Source organism: Bicyclus anynana, chromosome Z (assembly GCF_947172395.1).
Source record: "Bicyclus anynana chromosome Z, ilBicAnyn1.1, whole genome shotgun sequence".
Lineage (NCBI taxonomy): Eukaryota > Metazoa > Arthropoda > Insecta > Lepidoptera > Nymphalidae > Bicyclus > Bicyclus anynana.
Window position 1 is genome coordinate 21,307,943 of NC_069110.1, and position 10,320 is coordinate 21,318,262.

General features: G+C 41.0%; 1 protein-coding gene across 3 annotated transcripts; it reads right to left on the reverse strand.

Moving 5' to 3' along the window:
* Positions 1-1,193: 1,193 nt before the first annotated feature.
* LOC112056751 (uncharacterized) lies at positions 1,194-9,516 on the reverse strand. 3 transcript variants are annotated; one of them, XM_052890710.1, is made up of 4 exons: positions 9,445-9,515; positions 9,229-9,288; positions 1,846-2,021; positions 1,194-1,361 (listed from the first exon to the last, which is right to left on the reverse strand). In XM_052890710.1, exons 1-4 carry the CDS (start codon positions 9,469-9,471, stop codon positions 1,283-1,285), a joined length of 342 nt encoding a protein of 113 aa, XP_052746670.1. In that variant the 5' UTR covers positions 9,472-9,515; the 3' UTR covers positions 1,194-1,282. The 3 variants fall into 3 exon arrangements, with proteins under 3 accessions (XP_052746670.1, XP_023952994.2, XP_052746671.1); XM_024097226.2 differs by lacking the exons at positions 9,229-9,288; positions 9,445-9,515 and adding an exon at positions 2,748-3,091; XM_052890711.1 differs by lacking the exons at positions 1,194-1,361; positions 1,846-2,021 and adding an exon at positions 6,151-8,099 and having other exon boundaries at positions 9,218-9,288; positions 9,445-9,516.
* Positions 9,517-10,320: the final 804 nt, after the last annotated feature.

The following is a 10,320-nucleotide window of genomic DNA, read 5'->3' on the forward strand; positions in this document are numbered from 1 at the left end:
ACGCCAGCTCAGCGCTCAGCGCCCAGCGCCCAGCGCCCAGTGCCCAGAGCCCAGTGCCCAGCGCCGAGCGCCCAGGACCCAGTGCCCAGCGCCGAGCGCCCAGCGCCTAGCGCCCAGCGCCGAGCGCCCAACGCTGAGCGCCCAGCACTCAGTGCCCAGCACCCAGTGCCCAGCGCCGAGCGCCCAGCACCCAGTGCCCAGCACCCAGCGCGCCCGGCTACAGCGCCTTCGCGTTTCTTCACAGTGATGACACGTGCGTTTGTAATTGCATTCATTTTTATTTTATTAATATTACTGACCCGGTCCCGAATCTTAATAACATGAAATCATGAAATTTGGTTTACTTACATATTAAATCCCATAAGCTTATCTAGAATACCAAATTTCATAACTACAACATTGATAAATTAACATCTAAAAATCGTAAAATTTAAAAAGACATACCTGTAGGTGGATCAAAATGTTTTCCCACTTCTAGATGACTGTCTAGATATAAAGGAAAAAATCCGAAAACGATGAATTTCAACGAATTGAGATCTTTGTATGGACCAATTTAGTACTGATACACTGGCTAATCACATTGTTTACCAAAAATTATTAATAGCAATGTTTTAAAATTCTAGATGTTGCTATTAATATTTTGAAAGGCTCTTTTTTGACCAAGATTAAATGGACCCGGTCAAGCCTCGCATTGACCTTACACCTACCCTACCCTACTCCTACTCGAGCGACCCTTACCCAACCCTAATGATGGATTTAAAATCGAGCCCGCCAAAATCGGGACGACTGGCAACGCTGGTTGATAGGTACCCCACTCGGGTACTTGTTATGGCTTATAAGCATCCGCTAACAAAGGATCATGATCAATTCTTTAAGGGGATAAAAATAAGGGTTGAAGTTTACACTGATTTCCACGCGGAAGCGGGCGCGTTATATTAGAATTATAAGGGAACTAGCGGACGAGGGCGTTCGCTAGTTCCCTTATAATTCTAATATACTACACTTTCATATAGGTAACAGCTGCTTACTACCAGCTAGTAGGTAGGTAAGTTCCTTCGTCGGGTTTAAAATGGTTCTGAGAGAAGTGTTGTGCTGTGAAAATCACGTGAAAATGTAATCTTTCGACGCGCAAACCCAAAATATGTTCTTTGAATAATAAAGTGAACACTGAACTGTAGATAGTAAGTAGGTAATTATTATTTTACGTGTTTATTAGGTACATTAATAAGTACAATAACAACAACGAAAACAAAGTTATCTGCAATATTGGACGGGAGTAATCTCAACGTTCAAGAACTGCTACAGTGGTGCCTTTCTTGGCAATGTTATGAGGCGAGAGATCGTAGAACGTGAGAACAAATCTGGTAACAAAAGAAAAAAATAATAAGTAGGACATTGTTCACAATCTTCCCAATTTTTTTTATATAATTCCTCTTTTCCTCCAATTAGTCAGAAAGGCTGATACGATGACGACGGACAGGCGAGTGGCAATCCTGTTTATAGGAAGGGATTAGGGAGCTTAGACCCACCACACTTCCCCGATGCGGGTTGGCGGGAAAATTCCTTAACGACTACCATCAGATGTTAATAATGACCAATAGTCGGCGCCGACGGCTTAACGTAATCTCCGAGACACGACCTTGGAAGCAGTTTATAAAAATAAAGATGATGCCTCAATAGTGCCAGAGTGAAGGGGACGGGATCGGCATGCAGAGATCATGGTTTTGCCGCCGGCATTCCGTTGTCAGTCCGGCGCAGTCTTCTACAACTAATTGGAGGGGGGATTATTGGTCATACTAGGATTTGCAGACATGGCTTATTCTTATAAGAAAAAATAAGTGTTACCTTCCAGGTGTCACTCCCAGCTCATTGTGGATAACAGCCGATAACAGTTCCGCAATACGTATGTTTTGGTCGGGCCCCAGATGTCCAATAGACTCCAGAGAAGCCGTCGCCGCCGGCAGTGAGGAGTCACCGTCGATTGTCACCAGGCAGTCCGTTTGCAACATACAAGTGAATTTCTGTAAATAAGTAGGTACATATTTTATGAAAACTCAGAAGTGGATGTTGAAGAAAGGCTTCAGGTAAATTTACAACTTTACCAAAAACCTTGCGCAGTCCCCGCGCCATCTAGCGTCGGTACGGGTCAACGCAAGAGTCAAGTGTCGTCATATCCTTGCCTTGCCACAGGAGCTCCGAGGTACGTCAGATGTGACATCATCCACCGTAACACCAGGACGCCCTCCGTGGAGAAGTTCGTCCGAGGTCTAGCGCGCCGAATGTTTTTCTGGCACATTCAGTAATGTTTCCTGGTGAAAGTCCAATGATAAATACGCTTTAAAACTGTTACTCACTTCGCTCGGGATAGCGCAGTGTTGGTCGACCCCCCACTAGGCGGACCGAAGACATCAGCGGGTGCAGGGAGCCGCCGGATGCTGGCGGCTCGAGACCGTGGTGTTTGGAAGTTTGTGAAAGAGGCCTGTCCTGTGTTCAGCTGTGGACGTCCATCGGCTGCTAATGATGATGATGATGATGATGATGATGATGATGATGATGATGATGATGATGATGTAATGATGATGATGATCATGATGATGATGATGATGATGATGCTGATGATGATGATGATGATGATGATGATGATGATGATGATGATGTAATGATGATGATGATGATGATGATGATGATGATGATGATGTAATGATGATGATGATGATGAGTACATTACAATTTAACCAAGTACTTACATCGGCATCCTTTTTAACTCCGTCCACAAGAACTGGAATAATTTTTTTCATAAAATCCCCAGATATTTGCGATTTTGAAACGTTAGTAAAAATCTTTAAGATCGGCATTTCTAAGTATTTTTATGTGTCATGTATTACGAGTATTATACTGAGAGTATTTTATTTATAATCCTTTAATTTTATTATAATATTATAGTACATTTATGTATGGAGCGACACAACAACCAACAAATGTAAATACATTTTAAATGTCATTCTCTTGATTGCGATAAAAATGTACTATAACACGTACGGTACAGTCCTAACTATATGAGAAGAGTGTTATGAGAAAGCATTTGTCATTATCAATAGACATTTTATATATTTCCTCCAGTATATTTACAATTTAATGTGAAAAGTTTTAGTAGGTAATAATTAGTTTGTAAAAAACTAATAACGACGGTATTGTACATATACTATTATGGTATGAATGTATGACTGTATGACTGTATTATATTAAAACATAATATACTTGATCCGTGGAACAAAACATAAATTTAATTTTCCGTGGGTAGCTTCATGTTGATGAGACGCTCAACTTTTTTATTTACGTAAATTCTTGATTCTGGTAGCTAACTGCTTTACCAGGTAATAAAAATTTGTACTGAGCGTCGGAACGAGACAATGTAGCACGCAATTTGTAGGACATTGTGACTGTTAATTTGTATAACTTTTAAATAAGCAACAGTAATAAATACATCTGGTTAGTAATATGTTTGGTAAACTACCCTCCTCCCAACTTATATCAACAACGGGGTTATTAAAAGTTGTTACTAATTAGCTATTTTTTTTTATGAAATAAATAAATTATTAAATTAAAAGACTTGTTTGCTTCTATAAGCATTGCTAAGAAACAATAACATTAAATTATTATTTATGATATCGTATATAATTTATTTTCAAGTATATTTATTTCCATACATTTGGAGACACTTTTTTTACACATTGAGTGTGTGACAATCGTTTCGTAACGTAATATCGTTTAAGCCGTAGTCACTTAGATGAAAGATCATACATTTTTAGCTTCATAACATTCAATGTAACATTTTTCAGTAAATTCAGTATAAACATAAACGCAAAAATAACAAAGATAGCTGTATCGATGTACGTCAACCCATATTCGGCTCACTGCTGAGCTCGAGTCTCCTCTCAGAATGAGAGGGGTTAGGCCAATAGTCCACCACGCTGGCCCAATGCGGATTGGCAGACTTCACACACGCAGAGAATTAAGATAATTCTCTGGTATGCAGGTTTCCTCACGATGTTTTCCTTCACCGATTGACACGTGATATTTAATTTCTTAAAATGCACACAACTGAAAAATTGGAGGTGCATGCCCCGACCGGATTCGAACCCACACCCTCCGGAATCAGAGGCAGAGGTCATATCCACTGGGCTATCACGGCTCTGTAATCTAAAAATGTAATGTATCGATGTACTGAAATGATATTTTGATTAAACGCCCATACAAATTTAATGACTTCGTGAATGATACGACGAAATTACGTTTAAGTGTGGGCGGTACTACGCGCGTAGCGTTTTGCAACAGTGCCGTAAATATGTCTCTGTACTATACCCCGGTAGTTCCGGAACTAATAATCTCAGATACCGTGTTACTTCTACAAAATGACTTCTAATTTCGTACGTTATAAATGTCATAACGGCCATCTCAGTATGTCGAGAATATAACTTTAAAACGATGTTATCAATTGTTTATTAAAAGATAGCGATACGAAATGTTTATTTTAAATAAATACCTATTTATTACACAGTGGGTTGAAGCTCTGACTCTATAGGTACGATAAAAAACAAACTACAAAGTTTTTCTGTCTGTCTTTTCGCAATGAACTCTAAACTACTAAACTGATTTTCACGAGTTGTTCACCACTATAAATTCGTTTGTAACACTCCTATGCCCCTCCCACTGCCCCGCGCCCACGACTTCACACTCGCGCAGTCCTTTCCCCCCGTCGCCCGCATATCATGGGAGTGTTATCAACGAACTCGGCAAGTTATAGATTAAGTGTATTTAATTTGCCAAGGTTCTGTGTGTTTGAAGCGTTGGGACAGTTACAACCTGCCTATCGCTCAATCCTTGATACAAAACAACGCATGGTGGCGCTGGGATGTGCCACTTGTGTAGGTTTTAGGTTTGCGAGCAAACTCGACATTTGTGCTAGAATTGTTTTACATTGACGAGTAGTCCATGATTGCGATCTCATGCAGGCTACGACAGTAACTGTAGTGCTAATCGTGCCCAACTTCGGACCGGACTTCGGCTATAGATGTACCTGATACTGATACTGATTATATGTAGGTAACATATAATCAGTATCATCGTTAACAGCCGATGGACGTCCACTGCTGGAGGCCTTTTGCACGGACTTCCAAACAAAACGGTCTCGAGCCGCGATCATCCAGCTGCTCCCTGCAACCCGCTTGATGTCTTCACCTAGTGGGGGGTCGGCCAACACTGCGCTTTCCGGTGCGGGGTCGCCATTTCAGCACCTTGGGACCCCAACGTCCATCGGCTCTTCGAACTATGTGGCCTGCCCATTGCCACTTCCAGCTTCGCGACTCGCTGAGCTATATTAGTGACTTTGGTTCTTCTGCGGATCTCTTCACTACTGACCAAGTTAATAACCAAGTGGTTGACCCATCAGAACCTGTTTGTGTGTGAAACAGAATTAGTGTAAGGCATTGTGAACTGCGATACAACTGTAAAATAAGTCTTTTACATATTCCTTTCATACTGTATTCAGACCTAAAAAATAATGAAGACCAAATTTGTTCATCTCAGTGATTGCGATAAAATTATATCAGGCGTTCATGATAGTTACCATTTGGCTAAGTAATAGCAGAAATCGGTTCAGAGATAACTCCCTACAACACCACAAACTTTATGTTAAGTAGTGCTAAGCCATGTTTTCATTGACTTCTCATTTGTGACCCTATACGAGTATTAATAAGCCCTCTCGACCCTTTGTCAGCAGGTAAGTGGAGCCTTTGAAATTCAGCCTTTTTCTGGTAAGCTTTATTCATCGCTAGACAATTATTAAAGTCGCGCTAGAGCCTATCTCTAGTATAAAATATCGCTGGTTGCTAGCAGTTTCATAGTTGTAAGAAATTAAATGTCACGTGTCTCAAACGGTGAAGTAAAACAATGTGACGAAACCTGCACACCTGAGCATTCCCTTCATTCTCTGCGTGTGTGAAATCTGCTAATTCGCATTGGGCCAGCGTGCTAGACTATTGGCCTAACCTCTCTCATTGTGAGAGGAGACTCGAGCTCAGCAGTGAGCCGAATAGGGGTTGATAATGAATGAATGATGAATTCTAAAAAAAATAAGAGAGCTCGGTTCAGCTGTTCGCGCTTCAGTAGTAGCGGCATTAAAGAGTAACAAACAATCAAACATACATCGATACAAACTTTCGCGTTTATATATGTCAGTATAGACAAAATATAATATGGCACCGACGAGTACTCGTATATCAAAAAAGAGCAAATTATACATCATTGTTCTATTAGAAAGATAATAATATGTCAAATTTAATTACTAAAATAAAATACAATTTTAAGACACTAGTAAAATAAAGATATCAAATTAACTAAAAGAATTACTAGGTAAATTAAATAACTAAAGTACACAAACTAATATTAAATAGAATTTTCTAAATGACATACAATATAGCCTGCTATTTATGATGTTAGTTTAAATGAAATGGTTCTGTGTCCAGCTGCTGCAGCGCTAACCGACGTCTTTAGTTTCCCAACTATACACATGGATTTATCGAAACCAATCTATTCTGACCCGGTTTAAAACAAAGGTCCCACAATGGCCGCTGCAGCCTTATTTTTATTATAGCATTGTTAAGTCATTATGTAAGTCCGGTCATTGTGGGGTTCATGAGCCGTCCGTTACATGAGCAGCGATCGAGACAATGACGGCACGGTACAGATATGGTACTGCGTCCACGCTCGACATGCATAACACTTGACTACTCGTGTGTAATGTGCACTACATACCTACGTGACGGTTGTCATTTGAACATCAAAGCCTGGCATCTCTGCTACGGCTTGGACCTTAGACATACCATGTTTATTTTTCATTAAGAATTGTCAGACCAAGTAGATGCCCACCTGATGTAATACTACGAGATCTAGAATAAAAAAAAAAACAAACGAAAGAAAATTTTTGTTTGCCAGTGATGACTTACGGATCCGAGACTTGGTCGCTAACTGGAGACCGTAATATGAAGACAGGTTAAAGGATACTTTTAGTAGCGAAAATAAAGTCAGAAAAGGGTGAAATAGGGGTTGAAAGTTTGTATGGAAAGTCATCCATTTTTCAAGTCACGTTTGTTAATTTGGTATGTGTAGATACTACCAAAAAATAGTTGAAATAAAAAAAAACCCCTAAAGGTTTTGAAAGGGATTGAAAGATTTTTTAGTATCAATGGTTAAACTTTTGAGTTATATATTTTTGTAAAATGGTTAATGGACTATTTATTATACATTTTTAAAACATAATAGTAGCAGAAGGTGAAATAGGGGTGGAAAATTTACATAGAGTCATTACTAGCGAACGAAATTGCGGGCGTCTGCTAGTAATAATATTAGAGTGTTTCTCTTCATGAGTCTCACGTCAATAGAAAGCGTTCTTGCGGCTGTGCTTCAGTGATCTCTTTGGGGAAACCAAAGGGTTTGTATTTGCGATACAAGATCAGGTGGTAAAGACGCGGAACTACCGAAAGTACATTCTGAAGGGTGGCACTCACGACATCCGTCGAGCCTGTCGCCACCCCGGCGAGTCACTCAGACATTTGCTTTCGGGTTGTTCGGCTCTTTTCAACACTGAGTATCTGCACATACATAAGCAAGCAACCAAAATCATTCACCAAGAGATGCTCGGCCTCCTGGATTAGAAGCAGCCTTATTATTATTACAAGAACAGACTGGTGGTTTTAGTAGACATTTGCAATTCCTTGAGAGAGTTAAGACGGAAAACAAACACAAGTATCTTGACCTGGCTACCGATGCTACTGCCATGTGGCATGGGGAATCCACTGAAATCATTGATCAACGATTTGATCCCGGTCAGCCTCGCTCACCGTCAGGGGCGGCTAGGGTTCTGTGGCAGTTCGCTCGCAGCCAAGATGCAAGAGCTGGATTCGGCTAGGATAGTCCGCCAGTTTCTCCACCCGTCGCCCTGACCTCCGGCCGTTTGATCTCCCAGCCGGGAGAGTCCTCCGCCATATATGTAAATTATTGAATTTCTTGAAATTTTCTTCGAATGCTCGACCCACGTCACGTTAAAACAAAGCGAAAACATACTAATACCTACTTATTTGGCACTAAACAATAAACATATACAGACACATAACGAGAACGCTAAAAGCTAACGCTGGATACTGACATCGTCGAGTTAACTTTCGCTGTTATTACTCGCTCTTCGGAAAAGTACTGAACGATGCGAGAGATTTGGCAACAAAGCGTGCAGTTGCTTCATGAGTACACTCTTCCGGACTGTCGCCGACTGCGGGTACAACTATAGACAACGTGTATACTGTACAGATGTTATACTAATAAACGTTGTAGTGAACGAATGGATGAACGTGATATGAATGATGCTTGCGTAAAATTGACCAGCTGAAGCCACGGTCGGAGGCCACATCGCAAACCACACTTTACAATAAAGTGCGCATTCCGGCTGCGCGTTTTTTGTGTTTGGGTAAAATTGACCAGCTGAAACCCCCGGCCGAGGGCCGGTGCTCACATTGTACGAGTATAGTCGCTCTCCTGCTAAGAATGAAGCTTATCCATGTGTATTATGTATGTGTAGTGATGAAAGCCCAATCATGGAACCCATTTCTGCGGAGTACCTACCAGCGGCGAAGCGGCGCATATAAATTGCATCCTTCGCTAGTGATACCTGCTCGTAGTCATTTACCAATTATACTTACCTTGTAGAGTTACAAAAATAACCGGCAAGCGTTACCGTTATGCGATTTGGAGAAGATAATGGCTCTGCATAATTTGAAACATTACGTCGTATGACGAGGCATTTATTAATATTTATTGCGGCCAACACCAACTGACACAGTTCTGAGATCATGAACTCACTACCTATCACAAGCTTTAGCAACTTGCCCTGTGAGGCTTTGGATCACGAGGTCTTGGGTTGTAGTCCTGAGTGCGGGTGGTGCCGTGTCATACTGAGGTTTTCTTTCTTCTAATAATTTTTCAGTAAAAATTCTCAACCTGGAGGCGACGAGTGGACAGTGGCTTAGTCGGACACAGATAATTTCAGCGGTTTAGTCGGAGACAGACAGACAGACTCACATTTATAATATTAGTACGAGTACCTACATTATCCGTAATAGTATTAATACATCCGTATTCAGTCATATCTATGCACAATACCTTTTACCTTTCACTCACGTTTATTCCCCTGATCATGCTCGAGCAGGTCAAATGGCCAGGCCGTGTGGCGAGCGCCGCCTGCGACACAAACACGAAGTCGGTAATTACATAAAATGTGTTCCTTTAGAAAGCGATAATAGCTATATCGAACAAATTGATAATTGCTATGCTAAAAACTTACAACTCTTACACAATACGCCAACCAGTTTATCTTACAAGTGTTTAGATACTCACACACATGCATGGATGCTGCCTCGCCATGTATGTTGTGATAGGACTCGGCGGTGCGCGGCGGTTACAGGCAGGGACAGCTTCAGCTACAGACAGGGGTTCGCTTCCTGGCTCAGATCGACGTAAAATAAGTTTTTGGCATTTTCTTTTAATAACAAGTTGATAATTAAAAAAAAATAAAAATTCTGCCTAACCTGCTGGCACTTAGTCATCCGCCTCGCGCATTTTTTATAGCGATTAATATATAACGTTTTGTTTTTATTAGGGCCATGATATACCATTTTGAAAACCTCTTGATGAGTCCTTGAACTTGATACCCTTATAGCTATATTCGAAAAAAAATCATCTTTAATTTCACCTATCTAAGAACAATTGGGTTATCAAGACAAATCTAACGATATCATAATTGCGTAAATCCTTTCAGCGGTTTGGAAGATATAAGGTAATAAAGAATATTACATTCATACATACATACAAGATACGCGCGAAAAACATAACCTTTCTTGCAGTCGGGTAATAAAAATGTATGCGCGTGATAATATTAGGGGAATGCTAAATCGCTTAGCAAAGCGTTGCCACTGGTCGAAGAGCCTGCGACAGCCAGATGCGCCTCATGTCGTGAACACTGACAGTGCACGCACGCTCCTACGTCCCTACTCCACGTCGGTGAGCGCGGCAGCCTGCTGAGGACTTTGGACTGCGGTGGCTTCGGGAGGTATTCACTGGCGACAGGGGACGTAATTTCGTATATTATGCCCGGCTGGCCTATTCACTAAATTGGTATTTATTAGCAACCTATTAAAGTGAACATCTGCCTACTGAAATAACAACTATCTTCTGTATGATATCCACGAATGGTTGTCAGTGGGTACCGGGTGA